Consider the following 16,929-nt stretch of genomic DNA (forward strand, 5'->3'; position numbering starts at 1 on the left):
GGATGTCACGGTGTTCTCTTCCTTGAGCAGTTCTCTTTCTGACAGATGGACAAGACCTGAGGCTGAGCAGAACATCAATCTTCTTCCACTGAGTCCTTCAGGAACACTCTGTACACTCTATTTGCGTCTGTCTGGTCTTCCCCCGTCTTGTTCAGAGCACTGTGGCCTTAGGTAAAGGCAACTCAAAACTAAAAAAAAATAGCCCTGGATCTAGAAGGAATGGTGCTTCTAAAGCTATATGAATGGTTAATAGAGTGTTCGCTATTCCACTTCTGAAGGTCCTGAATCCATAAACACAAAAAATGTGTGTAATTAGCGAAATCATTTATCACACAGAGACAAAGATCTATTCCAACCCCTTTAATATGCATTATAACATTGTATGGTGGAGTGACAGAAGAATAATCTTGCGAACACCTCTGACTGCATCATTATACAATCATACACCCCTATGACCATGCAGTGTCCTCCATTAATATTGGCACCCATCATAAAAATGACCAGAATCCATTTATTCATTTATCAGGCCTGGTCCACATTGTAGCGGATCCAGAATACTGGGCATGAGGTGGGAATACACCCTGGATGCGACACCAATCCATTTTAAATGGCATCATGAGTTCTGCCATACACCATACGTTCTGTAATGCCAGGATACTACAGCTCAAATCTTGATTGCCTCTACTTGGAGGTTAAAACTTGGCCATAGGTTATTCTTTCAGTACCATACTGACCCCAAAATATTTTTCCAAATCAACTCAAAAATGCTTGAAGGCCATGGTTTTAATATTTTGCACTGGTCATCTTAGCCTCCTGTGAAATCTGTGCTCTGACTCGAATAAATTATTATATATATCATATAACATAAATCATTTTTTTTAAACGGTCCAAGTGTTGTCCCACATTGCTCGACATTACAGGAAGAGACTCTGCTATTATTCTTCACCAAATATTCATTTAAGTCATCATCAAATATTACTTTTTTGGCGTGCCACTCATGAAACCTGGACTTTAAGGACAAAAAAATGTTCTAGTTAGCATGTAGAATACCTATTCGTTTAAAAGCTGAAATACTACACAATGCATGTGTTATTTTTTATATGTATAATATGTTTTACTCCTGTTTTGTGAAGTGGCGATATTTTTGTAAACCACACTGTCAAATTTTCGATGCACTCATAGACCACACCATGGTCTTACATGCAGAAAACATATGACACAGTGGTAAGTTCGTAATAAAAAGCCAGTTAACACTCTAATCAGCCAGGACTAATTTGCCACATGGACAGTAAGATGTCAGTTATCAATTATTTCACCTCACGTAGCACACTAACGCCTACAGCTTCAGAGACATTTCTCTAAGGCTTATGATTTTATTTTATAGTTGAATGCGCAGTATATGAAGCAATAAATTGCACCATTCAGTTTTCTTCTCCAATTTAACTCTAACAGGAGCCCGAAAAAGAAGGACGGTGTGGGGAAAAAATGAAGCATCGTCAGTCCCACTGTCTGGTAGTCCCCACATTATGCAGATTATCATGATGTCAAAGTTACACTGCGCTGAACTTTGTTGCACCGCCAACATTTTTCCACACATGAAAAAATCTTTTCACCTGAAAAAGAATAACTTCCTGCCAGTGTGAGCGCACTGTCTTCGAAGGCATTTGAAGGCAGCCACCTGCTACTTACAGTATACGTATATAGACACTAAACAGCTAAACACACTTGAAGGAGAGTACTAACTGCCCTATTTGCTGTACTCAAGCTAACAAATATCTGCGATTGTCTAAATTAAAAATAATATCCTGTGGCCGTCAGAAAATCTGTATTCACGCGCGTACTATCTTACTTACTATTAAAATGTTTCTTCACAGTTTATAGCTCTAGTATGCTGACCAGCTGACTAGATACTCCACATTGTACATTTCCCATGTTAACCTTGTTAAACCTTGAGGACGGTCTCAATGCAGGTATTTTGGCTGCGAGACACAAAGCATTTCATCGTGAAAGCATGACTTGCCTAAAAAGTGTCTAAAACAAGTGTGACAGATGAGCATCTGCCGAGTCCAGTTGGATAATTGCCATCACTGGCTAAAAAAATGGACATTTGCTGTGCTTCCAGAGGCTTACAAAGCTACTAGTTGCGCTCTGGCTGAAAGCCCAGAACATTTAAATGGCAGGCAGGAAAAGCAGACATTAATGGTGAGGGAAGTTTATGGTGAGTTTTACATCAAACATGCAGGACATTGTAAAGCATAAACACATAAAACATAAATACATAAAAATATGATGAAAGACAACGATAAAAAGAAGTCACAATGATTAGAAAGGAAAAACGCAACAGAAACAGGACTGTAGTGCGGAGCCTGGGGTTTTAATCAAAGGCTTCAGAAAGCAGAAAGAACAAAGTCTGGAAACATCTCAGTTTTTCTGTGAGTTGGGTCCAGCTGTGGAAAGCGTAGGTGGGGGCCCTCAGCATGTTTTGTTTTAAATCTGGACACTATTAGATGACCAGTCCATGTTCTACTGGGGTTGCGTAACGACATTTAGGTCCAGTGCCCTTTACTGCTTCATGTTGAAGTCTATCCTGTAATGAACTGGTTGCCAGTGCAAAGATGTGAAAATTGATCACACAGCTATATAATACGCTTACGTTGATGTTGCTACACACAGGCCTCCCTACCATACAGGTCATACATGTGTACCTATACAATTACTGATATTCTGCACAAGAAAGTGGTGGAATCAGATGCACCAAACACCTTAATGTCACTCAACGGTCACCCAACCAATCATATCCAGCCCGTGGCAGGTCTGTGGTCAGAAATTGTCACCAATGAAGGATCAGAGAATGGTTGACACTCTGTGTGAGGAAAAAGATGAGCTATAACCTCTAACTGTATGCCTACAAGATGGACCTACTAGGTAGTAGTGTCTAATAAACTGGCCAGTACATTTAGTGTGTATCTTTTACCTGGAAATGTGCATGTTACTGTAAAAAGTACAAAAGGGCTCTTTAAAATCTAGTTAAGTACCATAAAACATATTACATTTACACTACATTCATATCACCATGTAGTCGACATAAACTAATGGTACAAAGGTACAAGGTTTCTGTATTCTTGAGAGAAAAAAAAAAACGTTTCAGAAAAACTTAAAGAAAGTACCAGATTAAGTAATAGAGAACTTTCAGTTAAAAATCATAATGGAGGCTGTCTTTATCATCTGCAGAACCAATATAAGCGTAACAGCCATGTTCTCCAAGATGCTTCAAAAATCTTACCATCCAATTTCCTTATTAGTCTGCACAGCAGCGTGTCTAAGAGAGTTTATCTAAGCGTTATCTAAGTGTTTTCATGTCAGATTGTGTAGTTTGTTTGTTTTTTCCCTGTTCACAGCTCTCTATAGTCTATTTTTATACATGTATCTTTTATTTGATTATTTTTGAAATGATCTGTGCTTTACAGAATGCATAAGACCTTTAAACAGAGCTGTAAATGTGTGACTGTGTGCTAGAGCAGATGGTGGAATCGAAAATGTGCCAACTCTTGGCAGAAAGAGTGCTGCTAAACACTAACTAGTAGCATATACAGCACAGAAGATGAGTGCTATTAACAATCACATGAAAATCTATATAGGTATGTGTGTAAGGAAATATATTTTTCTAGTTTCTAAATGAGTGAATGTTTAAAAAAAAATTAACGAAGCCTTACTCACATATAGATTCTGACACTTCTCTTCTTTTGTGTGTGTAGATCATCGCGTACCAGCCGTACGGTCGCTCTGTGGATTGGTGGGCGTATGGTGTGCTGCTGTACGAGATGTTGGCTGGACAGGTGAGACAAAATTTCAACATCACAGAAGAGCCAGTCGCCACCTTGCAGTCACTGCAGTCATGTTCATTACAGAGGAAGAAGTGTTTGGCGGAGGTTTATTACTCCATTTTATAACAGACTCTTATTTATTCATGAAGCGAAGTTTATTTCAAATCTCTCACTGTATACATTACATTCTTGCACTTTATGCATGCTGGTAATAATATCTCAAATCAAACACTAACATTTTAAATTAAACCGAGATGACAGATTACGGCATGGTACCTCACGTAAATGAGTCGCACCAGAGACACATCCACAAGACTAATTGCCAATTATAAAACCACTGTCAACTTATTTTAATAATGAGCTTCAATATTATCCATGATGCCTGTGGTGAATACAAAACTTAATTTCTTTTTTTGCCTAATTCCGTTCTAAGTTGAACAAGGCTATTTAAGGTGTAAGTGATGTTGCCAATTTTGGTTATTTTGGGTATAGATTAAGGTAACTTTATTTTGGTGTAGGTGAAATTGGGCAGGGCTATTTTAGGTGTAGGTGATGCGGGACAGGGTTATTTTAGGTGTAGGTGATGCGGGGCAGGGCTATTTTAGGTGTAGGTGATGCGGGACAGGGCTATTTTAGGTGTAGGTGATGCGGGGCAGGGCTATTTTAGGTGTAGGTGATGCGGGGCAGGGCTATTTTAGGTGTAGGTGATGCGGGGCAGGGCTATTTTAGGTGTAGGTGATGCGGGGCAGGGCTATTTTAGGTGTAGGTGAAATTGGGCAGGGCTATTTTAGATGTAGGTGATGCGGGACAGGGTTATTTTAGGTGTAGGTGATGCGGGCAGGGCTATTTTAGGTGTAGGTGATGCGGGACAGGGCTATTTTAGGTGTAGGTGATGCGGGACAGGGCTATTTTAGGTGTAGGTGATGCGGGGCAGGGCTATTTTAGGTGTAGGTGATGCGGGGCAGGGCTATTTTAGGTGTAGGTGATGCGGGACAGGGCTATTTTAGGTGTAGGTGATGCGGGGCAGGGCTATTTTAGGTGTAGGTGATGCGGGACAGGGCTATTTTAGGTGTAGGTGATGCGGGGCAGGGCTATTTTAGGTGTTGGTGATGCGGGACAGGGCTATTTTAGGTGTAGGTGATGCGGGGCAGGGCTATTTTAGGTGTAGGTGATGCGGGACAGGGCTATTTTAGGTGTTGGTGAAATTGGGCAGGGCTATTTTAGGTGTAGGTGATGCGGGACAGGGCTATTTTAGGTGTAGGTGATGCGGGACAGGGCTATTTTAGGTGTAGGTGAAATTGGGCAGGGCTATTTTAGATGTAGGTGATGCGGGACAGGGTTATTTTAGGTGTAGGTGATGCGGGACAGGGCTATTTTAGGTGTAGGTGAAATTGGGCAGGGCTATTTTAGGTGTAGGTGATGCGGGACAGGGTTATTTTAGGTGTAGGTGATGCGGGGCAGGGCTATTTTAGGTGTAGGTGATGCGGGACAGGGCTATTTTAGGTGTAGGTGATGCGGGGCAGGGCTATTTTAGGTGTAGGTGATGCGGGACAGGGCTATTTTAGGTGTTGGTGAAATTGGGCAGGGCTATTTTAGGTGTAGGTGATGCGGGGCAGGGCTATTTTAGGTGTAGGTGATGCGGGGCAGGGCTATTTTAGGTGTAGGTGATGCGGGCAGGGCTATTTTAGGTGTAGGTGAAATTGGGCAGGGCTATTTTAGATGTAGGTGATGCGGGACAGGGTTATTTTAGGTGTAGGTGATGCGGGACAGGGCTATTTTAGGTGTAGGTGAAATTGGGCAGGGCTATTTTAGATGTAGGTGATGCGGGACAGGGTTATTTTAGGTGTAGGTGATGCGGGACAGGGCTATTTTAGGTGTAGGTGATGCGGGACAGGGCTATTTTAGGTGTAGGTGATGCGGGGCAGGGCTATTTTAGGTGTAGGTGAAATTGGGCAGGGCTATTTTAGATGTAGGTGATGCGGGACAGGGTTATTTTAGGTGTAGGTGATGCGGGACAGGGCTATTTTAGGTGTAGGTGATGCGGGACAGGGCTATTTTAGGTGTAGGTGATGCGGGGCAGGGCTATTTTAGGTGTAGGTGATGCGGGGCAGGGCTATTTTAGGTGTAGGTGATGCGGGACAGGGCTATTTTAGGTGTAGGTGATGCGGGGCAGGGCTATTTTAGGTGTAGGTGATGCGGGACAGGGCTATTTTAGGTGTAGGTGATGCGGGGCAGGGCTATTTTAGGTGTAGGTGATGCGGGACAGGGCTATTTTAGGTGTTGGTGAAATTGGGCAGGGCTATTTTAGGTCTAGGTGATGCGGGACAGGGCTATTTTAGGTGTAGGTGATGCGGGGCAGGGCTATTTTAGGTGTAGGTGATGCGGGACAGGGCTATTTTAGGTGTAGGTGATGCGGGACAGGGCTATTTTAGGTGTAGGTGAAATTGGGCAGGGCTATTTTAGATGTAGGTGATGCGGGACAGGGTTATTTTAGGTGTAGGTGATGCGGGACAGGGCTATTTTAGGTGTAGGTGATGCGGGACAGGGCTATTTTAGGTGTTGGTGAAATTGGGCAGGGCTATTTTAGGTGTAGGTGATGCGGGACAGGGCTATTTTAGGTGTAGGTGATGCGGGCAGGGCTATTTTAGGTGTAGGTGATGCGGGGCAGGGCTATTTTAGGTGTAGGTGATGCGGGACAGGGCTATTTTAGGTGTAGGTGATGCGGGACAGGGCTATTTTAGGTGTAGGTGAAATTGGGCAGGGCTATTTTAGGTGTAGGTGATGCGGGACAGGGCTATTTTAGGTGTAGGTGATGCGGGGCAGGGCTATTTTAGGTGTAGGTGATGCGGGGCAGGGCTATTTTAGGTGTAGGTGATGCGGGACAGGGTTATTTTAGGTGTAGGTGATGCGGGACAGGGCTATTTTAGGTGTAGGTGATGCGGGACAGGGCTATTTTAGGTGTAGGTGATGCGGGCAGGGCTATTTTAGGTGTAGGTGATGCGGGGCAGGGCTATTTTAGGTGTAGGTGATGCGGGACAGGGCTATTTTAGGTGTAGGTGATGCGGGACAGGGCTATTTTAGGTGTAGGTGAAATTGGGCAGGGCTATTTTAGATGTAGGTGATGCGGGACAGGGTTATTTTAGGTGTAGGTGATGCGGGACAGGGCTATTTTAGGTGTAGGTGATGCGGGACAGGGCTATTTTAGGTGTTGGTGAAATTGGGCAGGGCTATTTTAGGTGTAGGTGATGCGGGACAGGGCTATTTTAGGTGTAGGTGATGCGGGCAGGGCTATTTTAGGTGTAGGTGATGCGGGGCAGGGCTATTTTAGGTGTAGGTGATGCGGGACAGGGCTATTTTAGGTGTAGGTGATGCGGGACAGGGCTATTTTAGGTGTTGGTGAAATTGGGCAGGGCTATTTTAGGTGTAGGTGATGCGGGACAGGGCTATTTTAGGTGTAGGTGATGCGGGGCAGGGCTATTTTAGGTGTAGGTGAAATTGGGCAGGGCTATTTTAGATGTAGGTGATGCGGGACAGGGTTATTTTAGGTGTAGGTGATGCGGGCAGGGCTATTTTAGGTGTAGGTGATGCGGGACAGGGCTATTTTAGGTGTAGGTGATGCGGGACAGGGCTATTTTAGGTGTAGGTGATGCGGGGCAGGGCTATTTTAGGTGTAGGTGATGCGGGGCAGGGCTATTTTAGGTGTAGGTGATGCGGGACAGGGCTATTTTAGGTGTAGGTGATGCGGGGCAGGGCTATTTTAGGTGTAGGTGATGCGGGACAGGGCTATTTTAGGTGTAGGTGATGCGGGGCAGGGCTATTTTAGGTGTTGGTGATGCGGGACAGGGCTATTTTAGGTGTAGGTGATGCGGGGCAGGGCTATTTTAGGTGTAGGTGATGCGGGACAGGGCTATTTTAGGTGTTGGTGAAATTGGGCAGGGCTATTTTAGGTGTAGGTGATGCGGGACAGGGCTATTTTAGGTGTAGGTGATGCGGGCAGGGCTATTTTAGGTGTAGGTGAAATTGGGCAGGGCTATTTTAGATGTAGGTGATGCGGGACAGGGTTATTTTAGGTGTAGGTGATGCGGGACAGGGCTATTTTAGGTGTAGGTGAAATTGGGCAGGGCTATTTTAGATGTAGGTGATGCGGGACAGGGTTATTTTAGGTGTAGGTGATGCGGGGCAGGGCTATTTTAGGTGTAGGTGATGCGGGACAGGGCTATTTTAGGTGTAGGTGATGCGGGGCAGGGCTATTTTAGGTGTAGGTGATGCGGGACAGGGCTATTTTAGGTGTTGGTGAAATTGGGCAGGGCTATTTTAGGTGTAGGTGATGCGGGGCAGGGCTATTTTAGGTGTAGGTGATGCGGGGCAGGGCTATTTTAGGTGTAGGTGATGCGGGCAGGGCTATTTTAGGTGTAGGTGAAATTGGGCAGGGCTATTTTAGATGTAGGTGATGCGGGACAGGGTTATTTTAGGTGTAGGTGATGCGGGACAGGGCTATTTTAGGTGTAGGTGAAATTGGGCAGGGCTATTTTAGATGTAGGTGATGCGGGACAGGGTTATTTTAGGTGTAGGTGATGCGGGACAGGGCTATTTTAGGTGTAGGTGATGCGGGACAGGGCTATTTTAGGTGTAGGTGATGCGGGGCAGGGCTATTTTAGGTGTAGGTGAAATTGGGCAGGGCTATTTTAGATGTAGGTGATGCGGGACAGGGTTATTTTAGGTGTAGGTGATGCGGGACAGGGCTATTTTAGGTGTAGGTGATGCGGGACAGGGCTATTTTAGGTGTAGGTGATGCGGGGCAGGGCTATTTTAGGTGTAGGTGATGCGGGGCAGGGCTATTTTAGGTGTAGGTGATGCGGGACAGGGCTATTTTAGGTGTAGGTGATGCGGGGCAGGGCTATTTTAGGTGTAGGTGATGCGGGACAGGGCTATTTTAGGTGTAGGTGATGCGGGGCAGGGCTATTTTAGGTGTAGGTGATGCGGGACAGGGCTATTTTAGGTGTTGGTGAAATTGGGCAGGGCTATTTTAGGTCTAGGTGATGCGGGACAGGGCTATTTTAGGTGTAGGTGATGCGGGGCAGGGCTATTTTAGGTGTAGGTGATGCGGGACAGGGCTATTTTAGGTGTAGGTGATGCGGGACAGGGCTATTTTAGGTGTAGGTGAAATTGGGCAGGGCTATTTTAGATGTAGGTGATGCGGGACAGGGTTATTTTAGGTGTAGGTGATGCGGGACAGGGCTATTTTAGGTGTAGGTGATGCGGGACAGGGCTATTTTAGGTGTTGGTGAAATTGGGCAGGGCTATTTTAGGTGTAGGTGATGCGGGACAGGGCTATTTTAGGTGTAGGTGATGCGGGCAGGGCTATTTTAGGTGTAGGTGATGCGGGGCAGGGCTATTTTAGGTGTAGGTGATGCGGGACAGGGCTATTTTAGGTGTAGGTGATGCGGGACAGGGCTATTTTAGGTGTAGGTGAAATTGGGCAGGGCTATTTTAGGTGTAGGTGATGCGGGACAGGGCTATTTTAGGTGTAGGTGATGCGGGGCAGGGCTATTTTAGGTGTAGGTGATGCGGGGCAGGGCTATTTTAGGTGTAGGTGATGCGGGACAGGGTTATTTTAGGTGTAGGTGATGCGGGACAGGGCTATTTTAGGTGTAGGTGATGCGGGACAGGGCTATTTTAGGTGTAGGTGATGCGGGCAGGGCTATTTTAGGTGTAGGTGATGCGGGGCAGGGCTATTTTAGGTGTAGGTGATGCGGGACAGGGCTATTTTAGGTGTAGGTGATGCGGGACAGGGCTATTTTAGGTGTAGGTGAAATTGGGCAGGGCTATTTTAGATGTAGGTGATGCGGGACAGGGTTATTTTAGGTGTAGGTGATGCGGGACAGGGCTATTTTAGGTGTAGGTGATGCGGGACAGGGCTATTTTAGGTGTTGGTGAAATTGGGCAGGGCTATTTTAGGTGTAGGTGATGCGGGACAGGGCTATTTTAGGTGTAGGTGATGCGGGCAGGGCTATTTTAGGTGTAGGTGATGCGGGGCAGGGCTATTTTAGGTGTAGGTGATGCGGGACAGGGCTATTTTAGGTGTAGGTGATGCGGGACAGGGCTATTTTAGGTGTAGGTGAAATTGGGCAGGGCTATTTTAGGTGTAGGTGATGCGGAACAGGGCTATTTTAGGTGTAGGTGATGCGGGGCAGGGCTATTTTAGGTGTAGGTGATGCGGGACAGGGTTATTTTAGGTGTAGGTGATGCGGGACAGGGCTATTTTAGGTGTAGGTGATGCGGGGCAGGGCTATTTTAGGTGTAGGTGATGCGGGGCAGGGCTATTTGGGTGTAGGTGAGATTGAGCAGGTGTATTTTGGGTGTAGGTGATGTCAGGCAGGGCTTTTTTCAATCATTTATTCAAGAGAAATATCAGTAGAGGTGATATTCTTCTGTAAAAAAAGTAAGTACACCCTTGGCATCAGAAGCTAGTGTTGCCCCCTTTAGCAGGCGTTTTGCATAATTGTCCACCAGGCTTGCTGGAATTTTTGACCCCTCTTCCATGCAATATTCTTCCAGTTGCAAGATGTTTGACGGTTTTCTTGCATGCAGTTGGTTAACGACCGACGCTTAGTAGTGCCTACTCAGCGTGGCTCAAGGTCCCTTTCCAGAACCTTCAAACTAACTGTCCCTCAGTCGTGGAATAAATGGAGCATGAGACAAGGCTTAAGTGGCTCATTTATGTTTTGATCATTTCCAAAGTGCCAACAGTCTTTACAAGCCTTAACAGGAATGGAGCATAAGACAAGGCTTAAGTGCAACTCCTTGGCCAAGCGTCTTTTCAAGCCTTTTCAAGCCTTTTCAAGCCTTTTCTAAACCTAAGCCATACATGATGTAAAAGAAAACGTGATTCATCAGACCAAGCCACCATCTTATTGCGCCACGGTCCAGTGCTGACGCTCACGTGCCTTTTGTAGGAGCTTTTGGTGGTAGACAGGGGTCAGCATGGGCCAGTGTAGAGGCCACCACTTTCTTGGTTTTCGTCCCTGGTTGGCTAGTGGTTAGGATTTGGCGCTCTCACTGCTGCGGCCCGGGTTTGATTCCCGGTCAGGGAATTGTGTTTTGCTCACCTCTGGCCAAATTAACATTTAAAAAAATTGGCAACTCACACACGGAAAGCCGTCCTTCGAGCCGGAATCGAACCAGCGACCTGAGGATAACCACTATAAGTACCTACAGTCCTCCGCTCTACCAACTGAGCTATCGAAGGAATGGCGAAGGTTGTTGTTGATAAGTGAGCTAGCAAACGAGACCAATTATCCATTTGAAAATGCTCTTTACAAGCAATGCAGCAAAGTGATTTAAGGAAACGCTAGACTGTTTTTTCTGGAGCCTATAAATGTGTTTGTCCATGTTTATATTCTCATGTTTCTGGACCTCTTCAATACATTTACTTCAGTTAAGTAAATAGAGCATTTCCAAGTTTACGTGTACACATTCGGATGACTTCCTTTACGTCAAAGCAATTTCCTCGGATGGAAGATTTGTTTGGCACGAGCTTGTTTGATGAATGCCAAGGTGCTTTCTTGCTCATCTGAATAGAGTTTTCTCTGCATTAAGTCACAGGTTCATAGCAGGCTTCAACTTGCCCAGGTAAAACCCCAGTGCAGTTCAAGTCCAGTGCCATATTCTCTTGCCATCACAGGAATGGAGCATGAAACTAGGCTTAAGTGCAATTCCTTGGCTCATTTATCTTTTGATCATTTCCAGGGTGCTAACCATCTTTACAAGCCTTAACAGGAATGGAGCATAAGACAAGGCTTAAGTGCCACTCCTTGGCCAAGCGTCTTTTCAAGCCTTTTCTAACCCTAACCCTAAGCCATACATGATGTAAAAGAAAACGTGAGTCATCAGACCAAACCACCATCTTATTGCGCCACGGTCCAGTGCTGACGCTCACGTGCCTTTTGTAGGAGCTTTTGATGGTAGACAGGGGTCAGCATGGCCAGTGTAGAGGCCACCACTGTCTCAGTTTCTGTCCCTGGTAGTCTAGTGGTTAGCTTTTGGCCCTTTCACTGCTGTAGCCTGGGTTTGATTCCTGGTCAGGGAATTGTGTTTTGCTCACCTCTGGTCAAATTAACATTTAAAAAATGGTGGCTGGAGCAAGGTGCTTTCTTGCTCAACTGAATAGAGTTTTCTCTGCATTAAGAGACAGGTTCATAGCAGGCTTCAACTTGCACAGGTAAAACCCCAGTGCAGTTCAAGTCCAGTGCCATATTCTCAATTCCTTGTTCTCTTGGTGTATCGCTTCGCTCGTGTTTCTTCATTTGTAAGTCTCTTTGGACAAACGCGTCTGCTAAATGAATAAATGTAAATGTATTGTAAATATACCGCCCATTTCAAACCCCCCCAACGTTTCAATGGGATTCAAATCAGGGCTTTGACTAGGCCATTCCATAACCCTCCATTTTTTTCTTTTTGAGACATATCTTGGCTGATTTGTGAGAGTGCTTAGGATCATTATGCTGTTGAAATGTCCACTTTTGGTTCAGCTTCAACTTTCAGACAGTTGGACTCACATTATCTTCAAGAACTCTTTGATTTGATGCAGAATTTAGAAACAGCTTTGTAATCTCTATCGAGTGTGTCTGATAAGTTTCATAGCATGGTCTCTGTGTCTCAATTCTGAAAGTGTCTCGTTTGTTACGATGTACCGGAAACAGAATCGTTTTGTGTTCTTGGAATGTGTTGTTTCGACCATTCCTAATCACCTCGCCTTTTACCCTCACTCTCTCTCGGCTCTTCTTCTTCTTCTTTGCCTCTGAATAGAATAGACGTCTTTAGTTCTTATACCACTCGAACCTACGTAATAGATTTTCTGATTTTATCTGTGACCTGTTCCAATTGTCATTTATCGTTCTTTATCAATATTTCTCTGTGCATATATACTATGCTTCCTGAATATTAAAACTAAGAAGCTTAGTCGGTGTGACTTCTTCCTGGGCCCAGACGAGAGTGTCATGTCACGGCAAACTATTGACTCCATTTCCCAGAATGCACCAGGAACTACAAACATGGCCAACAACTACAACTCCCAATGGAACATACAGACACTTCACCTTCTCCTGAGGACTAATCACACACACACCTGTTCCTAATCACCACACTACTTAAGAGACTGCTTATTCACAAGGTCTTCATGAAATAATACGTTCATTTGCCATAGTCGCTGTATATTACCCTGTATATTACCCTGTATATTACCCTGTATATTACCCTGTATATTAGCTGTTCCGTTGTTTTGTCTATTCTGGTTTCGATTCTGCTTTGCCTTTGACGTTGATTTCTGCCTTACCTTCTCTAGCCTGTTTGCTCGATCGCCTGACCACTGCCTGTCTTTGTTTATGTCTTTTGCCTTGCCCTCTGGATATTATAATCTTCATTAAAGCTCTCAACTGCAATTACATTCGTCTCAACCTCCATTACGTGACAGAGAGGAAGTCAGCAGGGGCAGGGTTCAAATTTTGCTTCGTTAACTATTTTTGGTGCCCGTACAATGCTATATACCCAATCAATATTTTTTATTGATTACCTCTATAAACGAAGAGCTAAATCTGGCACAGCTTGTGAGTTTGGCTATTTTTAGAATGAATGCTGCTCTACCTAATAACCTCCACATCACCTTTCATTGTTTGAGACATCAGTGCTCACACACACACACACACACACCCGTAATGTCTCTCTTTTGAACCACAAAGCCTTTTGTTAAAGTCTCAATAAAAAGGACAGCGGGGATGTTTACAAGGTGTGCATGTGTGTATTATTTTAATGGTATGTTCATGTATTGTCGTAGTTACAGTTAGTGATTTTAAGTTATTTTTATGCAAGTAATAAAACATGACCAGTGCTTATTTACAGGAAATGACTCAACAAAGGGGTGCTGTGATGGTAACCCCCTGGAGTTGATAATTTTCATGTAGAAGCAGGTGTTTTATTCCTCTCATGCTACAGCAATTCGCAATTTCTATCCTATCTTATCTTAAAATGGATTTGCATTGCTGCACCAACGTTGTGGCTGTTTTCTTTTTTCACAACCGGTTTGTTTCTGTCCTTTTTCAGCCACCGTTTGATGGTGAAGATGAGGACGAGCTCTTCCAATCCATCATGGAGCACAACGTGTCCTACCCTAAAGCCTTGTCCAAAGAGGCTGTGTCCATCTGCAAAGGGGTGAGCACAACTACACACATAGATATGTATTTTGCTTTATTCTTTCTTGAGTGAGTGTGCAGACAGCCACCTGTAATGCTCACCTCACGTTTTTATGTTCAGAGGGAACGCAAGTCACAAAACCACAGTTTCTAGATTGTCTTGAGATTTTTGTGAAAAAGCCGAGAAGGGCTAACAAATGGTCTGCGGTCAGTAGTTATATACCTACAATTTCACCTATATGGAAATTAATCTTGATAAAATTGCCAAAGACTGTTTATACTGTATATTTAAAAAAAAAAAAAAAAAAAAAAAAAAAAACTGGCAGCTCAGCATATATCAGATTCTCTGCATTGGGTTCTTTCCGTGTTGTCAGCAGGACCAGAATTAAATGCATACAATATAAGTAGATTATTACACGAGTATAGTGATGAATTTTTCTAACCCGGCCGTGATAAGTCCGTACATTTCTGCAGATTGCAGTTAAATATCAGTTCGATCGATACATTTTATCGCTCATGCTGTCCGCATGGAGCCGTCCCGTCTATCCGTAAGGTTGTTTTTTTGTTGTTGTTGTTCTCTCTGCCTGCTAGGATTTTCTTCTGAGTAATGTTGTCACCTCCGCATTAGTGCCAAGAACGTGCAAGTTGTGAGTTGTCAGGTAAACATTCAGGAGGTGAGTGCTTCAGTATGACAAGCTGAAAGACTCAGAGCCCAGGGGTTAGAGTGTCAAAAACCTTGGTTCTCTACACCTCCTTCATCACACACTTCATTTTCCACCTCTCAGAAGAACTCTCTCTCTCTCTCTCTCTCTCGCCACAGCATCTTGAGGTAGATAGATAGCGATCCATTCATCCGACACTTCAAGCCAGCAGTGACCTAAAAACAACCATCACTGACGTTTGCAATGGATAGTATAGTTTAAGCACAGCTTATCTGATTAAAAGTACAGTTGTGACACTTAAGCATAAAAATTAACCACAATCGAAAAACCTTATTTACAAGATTACAATATGACTTATAACTAAATCTTTCACTAAAATTTGTATTTCATCCCCTGGGAGCAACACTGGAGTCAGCGGCTTCAAGTCACAACAATAGTCAGAACCTTCAGTTACTAAGCCAATAATTCATTATGAAGAGTCTTAATGCATTAATGATTATTGCTATGATGATATCAAATGGATGGATCTCTATCTGTTAACATCCCAAGAATGCAAAGGCTAGCTAATAAAATGGTAGGACACTACTGTTATAGATACTGGTAAAGATACCCTGTAATTACATGTATTATATTTTATTATATATGTAGTATGTTGTAAGGGTATCAATCGAAAAAACTATCAACAAATAAAAAAAATTAATGATACATGAAGAGTGTCCATGCGCAAGAGAGTCGGTAACATGCTCGCACTTTTGGCACGGCTTTACCGCCATAAGCATGCCCGCGGACCCCCTAGAGGGTCAGAGATCCACCTACTATAGTCTCTCAAAATCCTGCGGGAAACACTACACAAGAACAAACAATAATTTACATGAGCTGATATGGTAAAGCTTTCAGGAAAGTCTTCGGGACAGAGGGCTTTTGTTCTGCAGTTTCTAATATAACATTTTTTATTTTTTTGACTTATATAATTTAAGCGAGAGAACGATGGTAAGGGAATGACCGTTTATAGCTGTTGTAGCATAAGTGATAACACAGAACTCATCTATTTTGTTGATGTAAAGTGTACGACATGTTATTTAATACTTGAAAAAGTGATGTGAGATTAAACTGCTTCAGGACATGCTGTTATTGGAAAAGAAAATTTTGGGGTGGTAACAATAACTCCGCTTCACACCACCCCCTCATTGATTATTTTTCTATAGCAGCGTGCCCCTGTCATTTTTTTTTTATTCCTTACTTATCTGATGGTTCATGTTCAGTAAAATTACAGTCAGAGAGAGAGAGAGAGTGAGAGAGAGCGAGAGAACTCTCTTTTTTGACTTTTTTTGTTTGTACTTTTTGATATTCCCCTCTGTCTTCTCCTTTTTCTCCTTTCTCTTTCACTCTGTCACACTCTACTTACCGAGATGTCATAAGGTCCATCTGTATTCATTCATTTGGATTTATTAAGCCTGAGCATGTGAGCGTGTGTGCTCATGCTGTATGACTCTTCTGAGTCCAGCTCCATTAATGGATACATAGTGGCTGTCAGAAGCCTGACCCAGAAAAACAACGGCTTCGAGTGAGCCGTTGGAGAAAGTGCAGAAGAACTCGAGTCACTGATTTTGCTACAGATGTGGATTCATAGTGATGTTGAGTCATGTCTATCAGAATGGTACATTTTTTCAAAACCACTTAAAAAAGTCCATACAGCTCATACAGGCTGCTCACAGAGATGTGGGTCTACCAGAGGCTCTAATGGATGGGTGTGGGGTTAACAAAAAACATAGGATGGACTGACTTCAAAGACTTACTGTCTTGTGTGTGTGCGAGTTAGCTAGTAACTAATAATAATTTAGCCAGGGTAGTAAGTACTAAATTCGTAACTTAGTGTATATTCAAACTAAACTTTTCAATCAAGCCTGAAAGTTTCAACTCAACTATTGTTTAAGAACATATTTCCATGTGGCACCTGAACCATCTGAACACATGAACACAATTAGAATTCTTTCATTTGTCCCAGTGTTCCCCAGAGGGTTTTCCTTTCCGACACTTGTGTCTAGAAATGCATCGTAAAATATCTTTAAAAGTTTTAAAACCACACTTTATCATCTACGTACTCTCTAAATTTACAGAAGATATAGACTCTAGGGTACCAAGGCTCTTTGGATAACTAAAGGTACAGTGCGTTTCAACAGGTTCTACTCGAAAGGAACATCTTCTGCTGTAGAGTTCTCCCATATGCACAAACAAAAGACTGAATAAAAACCAGAC

The 16,929-nt window shown here is 43.6% G+C and overlaps 1 protein-coding gene and 1 non-coding gene across 3 annotated transcripts in view; one reads left to right on the forward strand and one right to left on the reverse strand.

The window, feature by feature from the left end:
* The window catches only part of prkcaa (protein kinase C, alpha, a), a 191,435-nt gene that overhangs the window by 152,036 nt on the left and 22,470 nt on the right, over positions 1 to 16,929 (forward strand). For both annotated transcript variants that reach the window (XM_047158872.2, XM_017482159.3), the window contains 2 exons: positions 3,756 to 3,836; positions 13,923 to 14,030. In XM_047158872.2, coding sequence (XP_047014828.1) covers positions 3,756 to 3,836; positions 13,923 to 14,030 — 189 coding nt within the window. The remainder of the gene's footprint in view (positions 1 to 3,755; positions 3,837 to 13,922; positions 14,031 to 16,929) is intronic.
* Positions 10,986 to 11,073, reverse strand: trnay-gua (transfer RNA tyrosine (anticodon GUA)). The gene is given in 2 exon segments: positions 10,986 to 11,021; positions 11,037 to 11,073. It is a non-coding gene; the product is annotated as a tRNA-Tyr (tRNA).

This window comes from Ictalurus punctatus, chromosome 12 (genome assembly GCF_001660625.3).
Source record: "Ictalurus punctatus breed USDA103 chromosome 12, Coco_2.0, whole genome shotgun sequence".
Taxonomy (NCBI): Eukaryota; Metazoa; Chordata; class Actinopteri; order Siluriformes; family Ictaluridae; genus Ictalurus; species Ictalurus punctatus.